General features: G+C 44.5%; 1 protein-coding gene across 1 annotated transcript; it reads right to left on the bottom strand.

The window, feature by feature from the left end:
* Nucleotides 1-687: 687 nt before the first annotated feature.
* On the bottom strand, nt 688-9,563 carry RBP7 (retinol binding protein 7). Its single transcript, XM_032495153.1, has 4 exons — nt 9,306-9,563; nt 3,206-3,384; nt 3,004-3,105; nt 688-961 (listed from the first exon to the last, which is right to left on the bottom strand). The coding sequence occupies exons 1-4, from the start codon at nt 9,376-9,378 to the stop codon at nt 911-913; spliced, it is 405 nt and encodes a 134-aa protein (XP_032351044.1). The 5' UTR covers nt 9,379-9,563; the 3' UTR covers nt 688-910.
* Between the last annotated feature and the right edge of the window lie 8,514 nt (nt 9,564-18,077).

Here is an 18,077-nt window from a genome sequence, read left to right as displayed (position 1 = left end):
GGAAGATTTTTTTTTTATTTACATATATGTACTGTTCATTGTTTCTAAGAACAGTTTAGAGCTTTAGCTTTTTAAACTTACACAGTTATCAAAGGAATAAAGCCAACCACAAACTAAGAATCAGCAGAATGTGGTAATCCAATCATAAAGGACAGTCAAATGTGCTTACACATATTCAAGAAATTAATCATCTAAGTAGTTCATTCGTCCCACCTCCCATCCTTTCTTCCCTCTGCAGTCAGAAGCACTTTCTATGAGCTAATCTGGTTGTGCATATCAGCTTAATATCCATCACCGTCTTCCTATCACTTTGGGGACAAAAATCTCACCTCTTCAACCTCACATTCAAGATTCTTCATGATAGGGCCTGATGGTCATTCCAGGTTCCCCAGCTTCGTCTCCCCACCCCAATGCTTCCTGCTTACCTCTGCTTCAGGTCTCAGCTTAAAGATCACCTTCAGAAATACCCCAGACCCTGCCACCACTTGCCTATCCCCAGATGACAGGTTTGCCTCTCCCAGGCTCTCATAGCTGCCTGTACTTGTCACCAGCGTTCAGATGGCTTGTTTTGTCCATCTTCCTCACTAGGATTTGAAGGTGGGAATTACAACTAGTTTATCAGTGTGTCAGGGGTGTGCCTAAGGAGGCTTTTGAATACTTCTGAAAAAGAAGGAGATATGCTAAATGTAGAAGGAAAAAGTCAGAATCACTGGACAAGTTTATTGAAGCTGAGAAATTTTCTCACAATCCAGATGGTTCTTGGCACAGGCTGTGTGACATCTCTCCCACCAAGGCCCGTCCCAAACCAGGACATCTGCAATATAATTCAGATCATCAACATTTGTTCATCTGGGATATAATTCAGTACTGAGCAGCAGCAGTACATGGGGGCTCTGTGGCTGGATACAGATCAAGCTCTCTGGAACGTCTGTTTGCACACTTGGCCTTCACAGAACATTTCCTGGGGACCGGGAGGAAGGGAAGACAAAAGAAATTGAGTTGTCACGTGGTCTATTATTATCATTACAACAATTCGGACACAAATACATGTCTTTTCCAAGCTCACTTCTCCTACTCTCTGATGCCAAACTGGGTATCCAACAATTTAATTCAATTCTGATGCTAAGGACCCAGAGCTAGTGCAGACCCCACAAGATAAGGGCTTAGCGTCACAAGATCGCCCCACTTGCGATATCAATCGCAAGTTCCAGGCCACCCATACTTCTGACCAACTAACCCCCTCCTCAGGCTCACTAACTTGTTAGACTGGCTGACAGAAACACTCTTTGCTTACATTTACAGGTTTATTATAAAGGATACAGCTTAGAAACAGCCAAATGGAAGAGATGCACAGGGCAAGGTATTGCAGAGGGGATGGGGGGTGCTGAGCTTCCATGCCACCTCCAGAAATGGTACCCTTCCAGCCCTTCAATGTTTTCACCAACCCAGAAGCTCTCTGAACCCCTGTATGTAGGAGTTTTTATGGTGGTTTCATTACATAGGCATGATTGCTTACATCCCTGGCCATTGATGGGTAACTCAATCTCTAGCCCTTCTTGCCTCGTCTGAGGTTGGGGGCTGGGCTGAAAGTTCCAACTTTCTAATCTAGCCTCCATCTTTCTTGGGAGCAGCCCCTATCCTGAAGCTATCTGGGGTCCCCAGCCACCAAGCATCTCATTAGCATATAGAAGACACTCATTACCCTGGAGATTCCAGAAGTTTTAGGAATCAGGTACAAAGACCAAATATTTATTTATTTTTATTGTATCACAGCATGTAAAAATCTTCCCACGAGTACCCTTAGAGGAAGTGTCCTTCTGTCCTCTATTGGGGCAGAGTTCTTGGCTATGTCAAAGACAGGTGCATGCAATTAGAACATTACTTCTTACAGCCAACTAATCTGAATCCTCAAACATATTTTGATTTTCTTCGTTATTCCGTATTACACTTTTGTGATGGCAAGTTTAACTTTGTTTTTAATTATCAGAAGAGGGTGAGATTTGTCAATCTAAGAATCAAAGTATCTTCAATGTCTTTGTAATCAAAGACTCCTCAGACCTTCAAACACCTGCCCACATCCAACTCTAAGATAAGTGCTCTAATTTTGTTTTCATGACTCTCAAGAGATTTCACAAGTACATTGAGACCAAAAGGGCATCAAGTTGAAAGCACACATTCTTGTCAGACCTAGATTTGAATCTCTACTCTGCAACCTTGGGGAATTTCTAAATCTCTATCTCTTCATTTGTAAATGGGAAAAATAGTGTCCCTTTCACAGGATTGTCCTGAAGACTAAGGGAAATAATGCACTCAGAGGATTTAGCTAAGTAATCGGGTACAACATTGTCACTCAAAAAATGTAAGCCATTATAATATACATATATGGCAGGAAGGAATTCTCATTTTGAAAGCCATAATTAAGCCTTGATGTGCAATTTTATAGGTTCTAGATTATATTTAGAATTTATTGATTGGGTCGAGCTATAACTTGTATGGTCTTGAAGTGCTGATGGCATAAGAAATTAATCCATCCTTTTGGAAGTGAGTTATGCAACAAAGTAGCAGGGCAATGACGTCTCTGATGACACTGATCCCCTACGTGAATTCTTCCTAACAGAATAAATCCATGGATGCAAAAAGCCCTATTTATGTGAATTTAAGGAATAGCAGAAAACACCCTGAATCAATACTCTTAGACATTGAAATTAAGAAAATATTTTACTAAAATGAGAGTTCATGAACCAGATGGACTATTATTTAGCTACTTTGCTACCTTATTATATGGATTCAATTAATACATGATGAATTCAGGAGGTAAATTATTTAGAAACCTGGAATATGTTGCCCTATTAAATGAAAAGGTAGAATATTCCTACAGACTGGAAGGTAAGACACCAAACTGAGAACAGTTGGGTTGGGATGGTAGGATTGCTGCTCATGGTTTCCTGTTTAATATTTTCTTTAATAATCGCATCAAAAATAAAAACAAAATGTGGCATGTACCAGGTGGAGTAGGTCCCCTTCAATCCAGTGGATCCAGCCTCTGTTCTTCTTTTCCCCCTTCTGCACACAAGTGAGTCTGTCATTGTCCCAGGTGACCAAGCTCTGCATGAGGGAGGAGAGAAAATGGATTGCTCTAGCAGCATCCTCAGGGAGAGTGCCAGGTTAACTCACAAAAGCCTCTGTTATTACTTTAATTTTTCACCTTGCATTTCCTGTTATCCAGGCCTTTGGTATCCTCATCAAATTCTTCTCCAACTTTGAATGTAACAGAGTAGTTCCTTAGACTACTGTACGTGTGGATGGTAAAAGAATCTCCATTTTGCTCGATCACTTTCTGTGGCTTCAGCATCTTGGCTATCTTACGAGTGGCAAAGTCAATACCTTAAAAATAATTAAAAAAAAAAAAAGAAAAGAAGAAATCTCAACATTCAATTGAGATGCAAAAGCTGAGAATCTGGCGGCTATCTTCAAATTCAAACTCATCACACTTGATCGCTAGTGTTTCTTTTACAACTTCAACTTTGCTTCCTGCCGAAGTTGGATGAATGGAGACAGGCATCCTGGCAAACTTCCATCCAGAAGTGAATTAAAAAGCTTGAACAATTTTCAGAGCAGATTCATTTGGCTGGCTGTGTCTTAGGTAATGGATTTGAAGCCTGGCGTGGCAGAAGCAGTACTGGAAATCCCACCCCCTCATGGTTGACAAGATGACAAAGAAGCCAAGGGGACATTGCTCAAGACCCAATCCAGCCTCAATCATAGTGATGCTGCCTTTTTCTGCTTTATGTATTTACACTTCAAATTAAGACAGCATTTGAACAGTTTCTGAACAACAATGAAAAAAACCTCAAAAACCATTCTAATCATGCAAATACTACTAAACATTCAGAAATCTTTAATAAGCTTTAAAAAAATAGTCACACACAGCAACATGGGATGCTGAGAAGATCAGGGTTTCAGTAGAAACAGTTCCCAGTTGGTGATTTTGTACACACAGTGTAGCTAGAGGTAAGGGTTGCTATTTTAATAGAGGGACCAGGTGTCATTTCAGCCAAGAGCTGAGGGAGTGAGCCATGCAGATTTCTGGGGAAGGAAATATAACACAGAGGTCACAGGGAGCCCAAGGACTCCCAAGAAGGGTGTACCAGAAGGTTTCAGGGATGGCCATGGAACAGCCACCGGGGTCCTGACAATTCTTTATTACTTTCGTATCTCTCTGGTGTTCCCTAAGAAGCTTTTAAAACTACATATATTTTGTCTTGCTTAATCCTCAGTGGAAGAGTTAGGACAAATAGATTAGTTTGCCATTATCAGAAGCAGACGTCCTCAGGAAAGGTCTGAGTACCTCTGTGCAAGTTGGCATTAGAACACACTTAAGTTGAGAAATAGGCTTTGCAGTATTTACTTCTGCTAGTTGCCCCACTGGTGATTTGGTGTATCAAAGACCGGCACTCTTCCATTTTAATTTTTATCCGAATTACCAAAGAATCCGGTTAAATGCAGATTCTGATTCCACAGATCTGGGATCTGGGTTGAGGCACAAGAGTCTGCATTCTAAGAAGCCCCTGCTGGTCCTAGAGTAACAGGACCCTATGCTCACCTGGCCCTGAGCTCCTGTTTTGCCCCGGGGAAAATGCATCGACCTGGAAGTCCAGGTTCTTTACACGTGGAAGATAGAAGACAGCAATGTGTGCCATGTCATTTTCTTCACAGCTTGTTGGCAACTGGCAACAGGTTTTAGGCTGATTCAGCTATTGTATAAAATGCTAATGTAAGCAGGTAGGTTAGGGGGTCTCCAGAGAAGGAGAACAAGCCATAGCTTTCTTGACATAAGAGAAGCCATTTTGTGATCTAAGCCATTTTGTGATCTAAGCCTGGCCACAGTGCTTGCCCTTGAACGGGTGTCAGTAATCAGTGATCTTAAGGGAAGTAATGGAATGCAGGAACAAAGGAAAAGCCATCAAGAAATGGTAGTTTAGCAGTAAAACAGAGTCCTAGTTCTGTAACCAGCTCTTTTGTCCCTTTTCTGCTTGCCTATTTCTGTTCCTCTTAAACCTTAATTACAAAAATGAGATCATTAGGTAACATTTAATCTATCTCCTGACTTATGCTCTGCTAAATGCACACAATACCTTGCCTAACCTGTTGATTTCTTCCCTAGATTAAAATAAGCAGGAATGAAGAATTAAGCAGTTAAAGAATGACTAGTTCTCTACCTCCAGTGGTTCCCTTAGCAAATTTACAGACAGACCATGCAGGCAAGGCAGCACCCTAAGTAAGAACAGAAGTCAGCAAGTACACATGCAATGGAAAAATGACGAAGAATCTGACCTCCTACCTAAATGACTAACTGAGATTGTTTCCCCTTTAAAAACTTTTCATGGCTGAGCAGAACCTTCAGAGTTGGTTTTGGGACATGAGTCTGCCTTACCCACAGATTGCTGGCTTTTCTGATTAAAACAACTTCCGTTTCTACCAACACTTGCTTGTCAAGTATTGGCTCTTGAGCAGCAAGTAGCTGAACCTGAGCTTGGTAACAGTTCCTCCTCAAGGGAGATACAGAACAATCTGATGCAGTGAGTTCCTAAGGAACTAAGGCCCTACCCAAGTGGAGAATGGAAAGATGATGTTGACCCTCCTGACTTCAATCCACTAAAGCCTGAACTCTACTGACCTTTGCCCCAATTCTGTGCTGAATTCTCTGCTCAAGCCTCTTCATGAAAATGCATGTACCCTTAGCTCAAAAGTTCCCCAATTTCTCAGCAATGTTCTCCTAGGGCAATCTACCCAAGCAATAGACATAAAAGCAAAAATAAACAAATGGGACCTAATTAAGCTTACAAGCTTTTGCACAGTGAAGGAAACCATAAGCAAAACAAAAAGACAACCTATGGAATGGGAGAAAATATTTGCAAAAGATGAGACTGACAAGGGCTTAATTTCCAGAATATATAAACAGCTCATACAACTTAATAAGAAAAAAACAAACAACCCAATCCAAAAATGGGCAGAAGACCTAAACAAACAATTCTCCAATAGAGACATACAAATGGCCTAGAGGCACATGAAAACATGCTCAGTATAACTAATTATCAGAGAAATGCAAATCAAAACTACAATGAGATATTACCTCACACCAATCAGAATGGCCATCATTCAAAAGTCCACAAATGATAAATGCTGGAGAGGATGTGGAGGAAAGGGAATCCTCCTACACTGTTGGTGGGAATATAGTTTGATGCAGCCATTATGGAAAACAGTATGGAGATTAAAAATGGACTTAACATATGATCCAGCAATCCCACTCCTGGGCATATATCCAGAGGGAACCTTAATTCAAAAAGACACATGCACTCCAATGTCCATAGCAGCACTATTTACAATAGCCAAGACATGGAAATAACCTAAATGTCCATTGATAGATGACTGGATAAAGAAGCTGTGGTATACTTATACAATGGAATACTATTCAGCCATGAAAATAATAAAATAATACCATTTGCAGCAACATGGATGGACCTGGAGAATGTCATTCTAAGTTAAGTAAGCCAGAAAGAGAAAGAAAAATACCATATAATGTCACTCATATGTGGAATCAAAAAAAAAAAAAAAAAAAGGACACTATGAACTCATCTACAAAATAGAAACAGATTCAAAGACACAGTAAACAATCTTATGGTTACTGGGGGAAAGAGGATGGAAAGCGATACATTTGGGGGTTTACTATTTGCAAATGTTAACCACTATGTATAATAATAGATAAAAGGCAAACTTCTTCTGTATAGCACCTGGAACTATATTCACTATCTTGTAATAGCCTTTAATAAAAAAGAATATGAAAATGAATATATGCATATGTATGCATGACCGGGATATTGTGCTGTACACCAGAAATTAACATATTGTAACTGACTGTACTTCAGTTAAAAAAAAGAAAGAAAGAAAGCTCAGCAAGGCAAAATTCACAGCCATCACCTGATCCTTAACACTTTATCCTCCACACAAGAAGCCAGATACTAGCCAGAGAAACCAGTGAAGAAAGGATTTATGGTCACATGCCACCACCAAACTGGGGGTGAGGAGATAAGTAAATTATCAGGATTTACTGCCTTTGGGGAAAATAATCATTAATTCCTTCTTATGAATTGGAAATAGAGAGGAAATGAGATTCAAATTAAGGATAGCAGAATATGCCTCCTGAAATATGTCACTTTGGCATATTGATCATTCTGAACTGAAGACAAGTTCAGGGAGCTGAACTTGGGAAGCTGATAGAAGAAAAGCTGTCTGCCCTCCCCTCAAAACAGGACATAAATTTATAAAGGTGTCCACCCCTACTCTGTACCAGGTTGAACAGAAGTGAGAGAGACAATTCCAGACACCTATCAGCTTAGAGATGGCACCAGAAGAATGTACATAATCAATTTTACTAACTAGCTCTTATTTTCCATAAGTTCCTCCGTGCATTTATCATCCCAGAAGTTGCCATTCCTAGAAACACAATACCGTTCTCTTTGTCTTGTCAGTTCTGTGGAAAATTATTACTCCGTGCTAAGGTGCCGTATAAGCTCACGTTCTAACCACTCCCTGAAATACTTATCTCTGAGTCCTCCAGTGTGTATTCACCCTGTACGTGTTAACGAAATTCTGTTTGTCTCTTGTTAAGCTGTTTTTTGTTAGTCTCATTTACAGGGCCCCAGCCAATGAACCCAAGGGTGGAGAAAAATATTTTTCCCTTGCCTATAAGGTTTTGTGGTGTGAATCAGATTTAGCTTGAGAAGTTTCAGATTTCCCTACGTGGTGTGAGAAACGGAGGGGAGAAATCCTACCATAGGCTGAGAGATCTTAAAAACACACTGGAGCCTTAGAACTCTAAGTACTGTACATTTCAAAACAGTTAAAATGGCCAATTTTATGTTATATTTATTTTACCACAGTGAAAAGAAAAAATTGGACCTCTCCTCAATTTACAGACGGAGAAACTGAGGCCCAGGGTCTGGTAATTAGAGGCAGAGCCAGAGCAGCCCCCAGCTCCCCAGACTCCCAGCAGCTCTGGCCCAACCATCAAAAGTGTCCTCCCCTTGTAAGTGTCATTTAGGCTAAAGCGCTTGGCACAGAGTAAGTGCTCAGAATCACGAAGTCTGAAGAATTAGACTAAGGGCAGGACAAACTGAGAATCGGTAGGGAAGGGAGGTGTTCTGTCTTCTTGGCAGGAAATAAATCTTCCGGGCCCTCTGGGAAGCAAGGACCTTGGTCAGAGCCCCGCCACCCCACTACGCACCGTGGAGGCCCCCGTGTTCCCGTCCCTTCGCGCCTCTCTGCTAAAGCGCTCTGGGCACCCAGGCGCGCCGGAGCCGGGTCGGGCGGGGCGCGGGGGAAGCGACCCCTTCAGACACTGACCGACAGTTCTCCGGGCCGGAGTTGGGCCCCCGCGTAGGGGGAGCGGTAGTGGCCTCTAAGGGGTCTGGGTTTCTTGACCCCTCACAAGCCATCGAGGGAAGGACAAGCCAGGAAACAGAAGATTTCAGATGTGACTCCCGAACTCTAAGCCGGCACCAGAATCATCCGGGGGCGCGGGCGCGGGGGATGGCCAGCTGGGGCCCCGGAATCTGCGTCCCGGACCAGCTCCAGGCGATGCTGATGCTGCCAGTCGGATCCTCCCTGGGACAGCCACTGTTCCCACGGAATCCTGGAGCCGGCTGCTCGCGTTAAAGCAGCTGCGGGGCGAGGGGAGACCCTTCACCCGGGCGGACCCCCATCGTGTCCCTGAATCTCCCTAGGAGATGGCCCACGCCACAAGCAGCCCCGCCTGCTTGGGAGTCCGCGGAGCCTCGGTGGAGGGGTAGAGATGGACCGGGGCACCCGCGTGTCGACAGACAGGAGGACAGGCAGACTGGCAGCCAGGGGCGAAGGAAGGACAGGGGAACGTGTGGGAGTATGAGTGGCAGGAAGAAGGACGGAAGGGACCGGGAGATGGCCAGACAAGTCGGGGAGCAGGGGATGGGGGAGACCGAAGGATGGAGGGACAAGCAGATGGACTGGAGTGCTGACAGACGGACAGAGGTGGGAGACCGACCTGCAGACGGACGGACAGGGGGACAGAGGATGGACGGGAGGTGGCGGGCGCGGGTTAACGAGCGGATCGGCAGGCAGACTGGGGGGACAGAAGGACGAGGGTAAGGGGAGACAGGGAGACAGACCCACAGGCCAGCCTGGCTGCCTATGCCCGGACCCCCGACAAGCGGCGGGAGCCGGAGGCCGCTGCACGGCCCCTACGCGGCGCGCGGCCCCTCCCGCCCTACCTAGGGCCACCATGTAGCCCTCCAAGTTGTCGCTGCTGAGCAGGTTCCAGGTGCCGCTGAAGTCGGCGGGCATGGCGGGTCTCGGGGCGACACTGGCGGGTGGGCGGCGGGGACTGGGCGGTAAATGCGGGGCCCGGGAGGCGGGTCCGGGGCGGGACCTCGAGGGGACAGCAGCGCGGGGAGGGGCTGTGCCGGGAAGCACTGGGCACACGCACTCCTAGGAACCCTCTCCACTCCTAGCCTCCTTCGCCAAGCGCTCCTGGACTTCTGCTACCTCCCTTGCAAACTACTCAGTTTTCCTTAGGGCTTTCTCCTCTCCTGCTTCAACTCCAAACGTGGGCGTGACCGAGACCGCGTTCACAGGCACACTTTTTTTTCTCTGCCTACATGTTAATGACCAAGGGATCACCTTCAAACGCATGGCATTGATTACTGTGTCAGCCTCAAGCAATACACCAAGAAATCCAACTCTAGAGGACTCAGTGGAGGCTTACGTCCCTTTTTCCCAGCAGTCCTGGGATAAGTGGAAGGTGGTGGTTCTTTGGCAACTCCATGACATGCAAGGGGCATGTCTGTGATTCTCCTAGCCTTTCATTCCAGCTACTTACCTCACTGTCATGAGTCGGCTGCTGGGTTTCCAGCTGGGACATCCGCATTTAAGGTGGGAAAGAAGGGGTGGACCACCACCTGCCATTAGCCCTTCATCAGATTTCTGTTCATACTCATTGGCCAAAACTGTGTCAGATGGCACTTGTAACTGCACGGGAGCCTGTGGATCTAATATCCAGTCCCTCACCTTGACAGCAGAGAGAGGCAGAAGAGTAGGGAGTTAGGGATGTGGGCTAATGTATAACATTAGCCACAAACACCATCTATTCAGGCTGGCTCCAAGACTTTATCTGTCCATTTCTGATCTCTCCCACTCAAATATATTCAAATATATTAATAGCCAACATTTACTGAATGATTACTACATGTATTATCATTTGTCATCAAATCCTACTTCTCCAATAGTTATTTTAGTATCTCCATTTCACAGAGACAAAACCTGAGACAAAGAGAGGCTAGTAACTTACGCAAGGTCATGCAGTTGGTGGAAGAGTCTGGATTCAAGCTCAGGCAGCCTGGCTCCTGAGCTCATGTGCGACCTCTCTCCGCTTGGATGCCTTAAAGGCATTCAAACTTAACATATCCAAGACAGAAACCATGAAACAAATCATTCCTTAGCTTTCCTTATCTCCATGAATCGTACCATTAGTCACCCGGCTTGCTCAAGCCCAGAACCAGTAGATACTGTGGATTTCTCCCTTCTGTGCTCACCCATATCCAATCCATCAGCAAATCCTACTGCTTCTTCCATCCTAACCCAAAGCACCATCATGTCTTGCCTCCTCCCTGGACTTGCTGCTTCCACTCTGATCCCACCAAACCATTCTCCATGCAGCAGTCAGGCAAGCTTTTGAGAAATGTAATTCATATCTTATCACTCCTTCAGTGTTGTCCCTTTTTTTTTTTAATAAGAGGAAATTTGTACTCTTTCTCATAGTTCATAAAACCATTCCTGATTTAGCTTCTGGATACTTCTCCAACATCATTACTTTCTGTCTCCCTTGATGCAGGAACTCCAATCATGCCAGTTTTGTTGTAGTGGTGGTTCTGCGCAGAGGTCAAATGCTTTCCTTCTTCAGGGTCTTTCTATACTGTGTTCCCTCTTTCTGGGATGTCTTTCTCCTGGTTTTTGCACAGTTAGCTCCTTTGGCTTCCAGTTCAAAAGTCACTATTAGGGGAACAGTCATTTCTTTTGTGTGTGTGTCTCTGTTGTGTATATATATTTTTTCAATTTCTTTTTTTGGGGTATATATATATATTTTATTGAAGTATAGTCTGTTTACAATGTGTCAATTGCTGGTGTACAGCATAATGCTTCAGTCATACATGAACATGTATTCGTTTTCATATTCTTTTTCACCATAAGTTACTGCAAGATATTGAACATAGTTCCCTGTGCTATGCAGTATAAACTTGTTGGTTATCTATTTTATGTATAGTAGTTAGTATCTGCAAATCTCGAACTCCCAATTTATCCCTTCCCACCCTCTTCCCCCATGGTAACTATAAGTGTGTTTTCTATGTCTGTGAGTCTGTTTCTATTTTGTAAATAAGGTCCTTTGTCTTTTTTTTTAGATTCCACACGTAAGTGATATATGGTATTTTTCTTTCTCTTTTTGGCTTACTTTACTTAGAATGACATTCTCCAGGTCCATCCATGTTGCTGCAAATGGCATTATTTCATTCTTTTTATGGCTGAATAGTACTCCATTGTATAAATACACCACAGCTGCTTTATCCAGTCATCTGTCGATGGACATTTAAGTTGTTTCCATGTCTTGGCTATTGTAAATAGTGCTGCTATGAATATTGGGGTGTGTGTATCTTTTTGAATTGAGGTTCCCTCTGGATATATGCCCAGGAGTGGGATTGCTGGATCATATGGTAAGTCTGTTTTTAGTTTTTCTGAGGAATCTCCATACTGTTTTCCATAATGGCTGCATCAAACTATATTCCCACCAACAGTGTAGGAGGGTTCCCTTTCCTTCACACCCTCTCCAGCATTTACCATTTGTGGACGTCTGAATAATGGCCATTCTGACTGGTGTGAGGTGATACCTCATTGTAGTTTTGATTTGCATTTCTCTGATAATTAGTGATACTGAGCATGTTTTCATGTGCCTCTTGGCCATTTGTATGTCTTCATTGGAGAATTACTTGTTTAGGTCTTCTGCCCATTTTTGGATTGGGTGGAACAGTCATTTCTAATCATGCTCTTCATGGATAGGAATTTTCCCTAACATCCTGGCCTCTTTCCAAATCTACTTCCTCCTCAGAGAGGTGGAATGAGTTACCTGGTTGAGTGACCACCCATCCCAGTTTCCCCAAGACTGAGGAAGTCCCAGGACATGGCACTTTCACTGCTAAAACTGGAAACGTTCTAGCAAAACTGGAAACGTTCTAGGAAAACTGGAAGAAGTTGCTTGCTCTAGGGGAAACAGCCACTGAACCATTTCCATCAACTAGGTAGAGTTAGTCTACCAAAAATTCTAAACACAGGGTATCTTAGTTTTTATTTCTCCTCTGTTGACATGGACTTGAGAGCATGTCTATTTGCAGACCCAAACTTTCTCTCAGACAGACTGTCCCAAAGTCTAGACTGAGGGAGTTAGTTTATAAGTTATTATTGCCCCTCCCAACTTAATGGCTTAAAATTAACAATCATTAACTTGCTCACAAATCTACAATCTGGGTAGGGCTCACAGACATGACTCATCTCAGCTCCATGTGGCATTAACAAGGGTAACCTGGCTCCAGCTGGAAAGGCTAGAGAAGCCACTTCCAAAATGGCTCCATCTCACGGCTATCTGTTAGCTGGGAGCCCAGCCAGGCCTGCGGGCTGGGGGCCAGGCTCCTTTCCACGTGGGCCTCTTCATGGACAGCATGGGTGGCTTGGGGAGCATCCCAAGGGAACCAGGAAGATACTGTACCATCTTTAATGACCTAGTCTCAGAAGTCATAAAACATCGCTCCCACCAGCGTCAAAGACCTACCTAGATCCAAAGGAGGGAGCATGGACCTCAGCTCTCAATGTCACACTGTAAAAGGAGCATGTGAGATCAGAGAGCTCATTACTGCCATCTTGGAAAACACCATCTGTCACAGTGACCAATCCTTCTTTTGACCCTCACACTAAGCTACAATTGTTAACCTGGACTTTATCAGTAATAAAGGTGCTTTTACGGTCCTCCATTTGTTGTTTGTTTTGTCTTATTTTTCAGTTGGTTTAGAAGTTGGACAGAGAAACATTTGGATCTCTTCAAAAATCTGAGTCATATTTTCATATGTGTGTGTGTGTGTGTGTGTGTGTGTTAGTAGGGGTACTGGGGATTGAACCCAGGACCCTGTGCATGCTAAATACGCACTCTACCACTGAGCTATATCCTTCACCTCTGAGTCCCCTTTTCAGAACAGCCTTCTGATACACTTACTCTGCATCATGTCTCTGCTTACTTCCTTCATAATGATCATAATCCATAATTATCTTCTTTTGCTTTGTTTACTGACTTTTTCATTAAAATTTCAAGAGCAAAGACCATGTTCACTTTGTTCACCTCTATAATATCCCCAGGGCCTAGCAGTGCCTGGCAAGTGCTTAATAAATGTTTGTTGAATGAACAGCTATGATCTTTCCAAAGAAGAAACGCCATTTTTATTGAGAAACCAGAGTGACATTGCCTTGCCCAGAATGGGGCTATTGGTTCTGGTAATGATAAAACATTGATTCCTTTGGTGGAATATGACAGGCTGACATCAAACCCTGAGATTAGTTGTACGTTGCCATTTAAAGGGCACAGAACTATGAACTCTGACCAGATTTCTGAAACCTGTTTAAGTTCCAGATGACTAAGGGAACAGGACACAGAGAAATCATATTTCCTTAAACTCTCATTGTTCTAAACGTTGGCCCGAAAAATGAAAGGCACAGAAATAACTAACAATGGCTTAGCTTTTGTGCTGGTTCATGTGGTTTTCTGCCAGCTGGAGCAAGAGCCATCTATCACGGGTAGGGCTGAATTTCAGTTGAAGTGGGCGTAGACTGGATTTGCCCATGGGAGGAGGAGTAATTTTCTCCTCTACAATTCCCAGATCTTTCTTCTAGACTAGGACCAAAGTTATCTCTGGAGAAGAAAGAGGAGAGAAAGTTACTTGGCCAAATGTGAGCCCCTTCTTTCGTTCTATTTGATACTGGCAAAGTAAACCATAAAATTAGAGCCAACGTGAGGTCCCAAATCTGTGTCAAAGCCCTGCTTCTCCTAGTGGTAATGGATGGGAATGATGAGGGCACTCGGAGTGGACGTACTCTTCCAGCACCTGATGGAGTCTGACACTGGTCCAGCAAAGAATGGGGTGGACATTATGGTAAACTGCACCCCATCCGTACCTCCCCTCCCTAACTCAAGGAAGCAATGCCATCAGGGAGCTTGATCCAGTTCCAGGGCAAGACCTGGATACACAGGGGTTCGTTATACTTTTATCACTAATTTTGTCTATGTTTGAAAATTTCCCTAATGTTTTAAAGTGTAATTTTTGTCATGTTACCCACTGGTTTGGAAAAACTTATCAAGCAGTTTAACTTGATTAGGGAAACAGTGTCCGCTGCAGTCACTCAGACTTATACGACACTTGATGCAGAAAGGGACCTGACTCCCAGTGCTGAAATGGAGGTGGTAACTTCACCAGCAGGAGGGCCAGCTGCCCCGAGGAGGAGTCACAGCAGAGAACGGGAATCTCCACCATGTGCCGGGTGGCGCTGTAGCAGGTCAAAAACCTCATGTTTTTTCCCAGCCTCCCTCCTGTGTGCCCCCACATCCCATCCCCCGCGCCTGGCCTCAGTCGAAGCCCTGGTCCGTTCTTCCCCACACCTCTCCTCAGCTTTTTCTTTCCATCTAAGATGCCTCAGTTGGCAAAAAACAAAACAGAAACAGGACTTTTCAAACTTCCGATAAACAACAAATCATCTGTAGTGGCAGCAGCCCCACCTGCAACGCCCTCTGTCCTGTGTTTCCTGTCCCGCAGGACCTGTGGGCCCTCTTTTGGGAAGCCGTCAGCAATGACTCTGGAATATTCCTTGCTGATGCTTCAAATACAGCATTTCTCCTCCCTGCCTCCCCACAGGCGGCCTGGCGGCAAAGACTGTGCTCCCTTTGGCATCTCACATAACGAGTGTTCTGAGAAACGCTTCCTGGTCATGCAGAAGGGAAGGGACAGGTGGCAGCTCAGAGAGATGAGAAGCCAGTGCGAGTGGCATCTCTCCATCGGGGCCACAACACTTCAGAGCTGGAAGGGGCCTCAGAGATCATCGCTTTATTCTACCAAGGGGGACTGAGAGGCAAATGACTCCCACCAGTCGGCTGATTGACATGCCGGGACCTAGAAACCCACCTCCCAGGCAGAAGCTCTTTCCTCTCTGTCTCACAGGCCACCGTGCTGCAAGATGACGTTACACCACAAGCACGGGCACCTGGGTGCTTTTCTTTCTCTTTCTGCTGGTTAGGAGTGAACTGTGGCTCAGGTCCCGCCTTCTGAGCAGGTGTTCACTGCTCTAGTTCCAAGAGCTGCTAACACTGGGCAAGTTCAACTGAGTCCACCTGTGTGGACTGAACCCACCAGACTGTCATACTGTTGAAAGTTGTATTTATTTGCATTTATCCACTTTAGGTGATGAAAATGTGAAGATTGGGCTAAAACTTCATTCTCTGAAAAGTAATGATGTTATACAAGGAGCAGAGAGGTTAAGAGCACGGGTTCTGTAGACAAACTGCTCATTCAAGCTTCAGTTTTGCTATTTACACAAGTCACCGAATCATGTCCATCTCCTGTATCTAAGGCACACGGTAGCACGTGCCGGGCAAACAGGACGTGCTCAGTAAGCGCTGGCACTGTCAAGTTCAAACAGCACCACTGATAAATGAGGTACAGATTTTAGAGATGGACACGGGCTATGCATCCTCACAGTTAGATGCTGCGGTGGACATTTTAGATCAAGAAGCCTTTGGGAACAATTACGAGAATGGCAGGAATGGATGTCCCATGGCACTCAGAAATACAGTTAAAGGAGCTGTTTCATAACAGAGTGACTTCTGGGCTCCCAGAGAAGTGACTCCGAGAAGGCTGGGGTAAGGACTGACAGCAGCCTTGCCACTACCGTGCATGCATGCTGACCTTGGGGAGGTGTTTCCTCCCACCCTATAGTGAGATACTCAAGGGGGCAGAAAAAGAGCGAGCATCCTTTGACGCAAGGAGATGAAGCTAAATCAACCGCTTGACAGAATCTGACTGGACAGTCACTGCCCTAGTTCCAAGGAACTGCTAACAAGTGCTGTTCACACTTGTCCACTGAACAGGTAAACTACGCAAGACCTCTCCACGTGCTGCAGGCTCAGCTGAATGAAGCTGCAGCGAAGGGCTCTTACTCAGGGCTCGTCCGCTGGGTCAGGTTATACAAACAACGGAAGGGGTAAAGGGATACCGCACACACAGAACACCAGCATCAAACAAAACACCAGCACGACATTACTTCCTAGACTCTAAATTCACGTCACAAAAGCCAAGTATGAACATAGCATGGTAGGGGGTAAACAATGGCATATTTTCATCTTCCTCAATGGAAGTCACACCACTAACTAATATCTAACCCGCTGTGAAATTCACTGTCCTAATTTCCATTATCTGAAGAGGAAGTTCTGTCCTTAAGGATACCCAAAACTATGCTATGACACTGTGGCATTCATTAGCAGCATTCTTGGTACTGGGACAAAAAGCCAAGTAGCTGGTTCTATGTCCAAAGTTTGTTGATCCATAAACAGCACAATAATAGGACCATTTCACTGTCACCAGGTCTCCTGGGAGGGTCCCCATATGCCTTAGCCAGTGGGTCCTGAAGTCAGTGTACTCACAGCTGAGCAGGGTGTGGGCACTTCTGGGTTGAAAGGCATCACAGTAGAAGAGAAGTTTCTAGCACTGGAATCTCCCTGCAGCTCACACGTACTTCAGATGACCTGAGCGAAGTTTTCCAGAAGAAGAAATCAAACTTAAATTCTGACAGCTTCATCCGCTTCTAGATTGTTACTTGTCGGTGCTGTTCCAACTCTTGGTAAACTCCAAAAAGCTGAGGATGACCATCTCCACACTCTGCGATCATAACCTTTCATTCATCCGGCAGGCAAGAGACTGTAACTACTAGATGCCAGGCTCTGCACTCCCCTCTGTCTTCGAGAAGCTGGCTCCTTGGCTTTAGCGAGAATAAGTCAGGAGCTGCAGAATTTACAAATTTGCCAATTTTATTTAACATCTTCCTTTGTTAGCCTGTGGATTCACACCTGACTATAAAATTCCACTGGTGTTAAGTTTTTTTTTCTTCTTCCGCAGAGGTGTATCTCCTTCAACTAGATACTGGTGTAGGTATGAAGTGTAAATTACTAGGGACAGGTAAGTAAAGGTAGATTATTCTATTTTCACTTGAAATTTAATTTCACTCCTGTTTCTATCACAATATGATTTTCATGAACCATAAAACTATTCTAGAAAAAGCTATTTCTGGTCTTTTTTGCTTTCCTAACTGGTAGAACTTCCACAAAATTCTAATCTGTAGCAAACCATGTAACAGGTTTGTGCTTTTAACGTGAAGCTATGACTTCACTTATTATCTGAGTGCTCTACTTTGGTTAAACTTCATACCAAAGGACAAGAAGAGAAAAGGTGTAAGAAAACAGACTCTTTTTCTGCTTAAATTCACAAATGGCAGCTTCGCAGTGGGCCGGAGAGGAACAGCAGGGCTCTTCATAGTGTTTCACCTTGAGATCATGGATCATGGTTCTTCCACAAGTCATTGGCCAGTGTCCAAAATTCTGAGCTAAAGGAACTGCTGGGCTGGCCCAGTGTGGCATTCCTCACATCCATTCATCGTTTGATTATTAAGCTATCAGTAAAGTGAAGAGCATTCATGCTTCATAAAGCCCTTGAATGAGATCTCCCACTGTCTGTGGTTCTCTGTTCCAGGTGGAACGACGTCCCCTCTGAGGTTGTTCCTGAAGGTACAAGGTCGGCAGATGGCCAGGAGTAGAACATGAGCTGCAGCTGGGCTGTGCTAAGAGAATGCGCAGAACATGCAGAGGCAGGAGACTCCTTAGCTCTTGTGGGCATCAAAGACACCTGTGCACC

This window comes from Camelus ferus, chromosome 13 (genome assembly GCF_009834535.1).
Source record: "Camelus ferus isolate YT-003-E chromosome 13, BCGSAC_Cfer_1.0, whole genome shotgun sequence".
In the NCBI taxonomy this organism is placed as follows: domain Eukaryota; kingdom Metazoa; phylum Chordata; class Mammalia; order Artiodactyla; family Camelidae; genus Camelus; species Camelus ferus.
This window is presented reverse-complemented; position numbering and strand designations above follow the sequence as displayed.

Excerpts from the sequence above, each read along its gene's own strand:
- RBP7 (XM_032495153.1), bottom strand. The coding sequence starts at position 9,378 with ATGCCCGCCGACTTCAGCGGCACCTGGAACCTGCTCAGCAGCGACAAC. Across the intron at positions 3,385-9,305 it reads GGGCTACATGGTGGCCCTAG|GTATTGACTTTGCCACTCGT; the intron begins GTAGGGCGGGAG and ends ATTATTTTTAAG. Across the intron at positions 962-3,003 it reads AAGGGGACCTACTCCACCTG|GAAATGTTCTGTGAAGGCCA; the intron begins GTACATGCCACA and ends CCCGGTCCCCAG.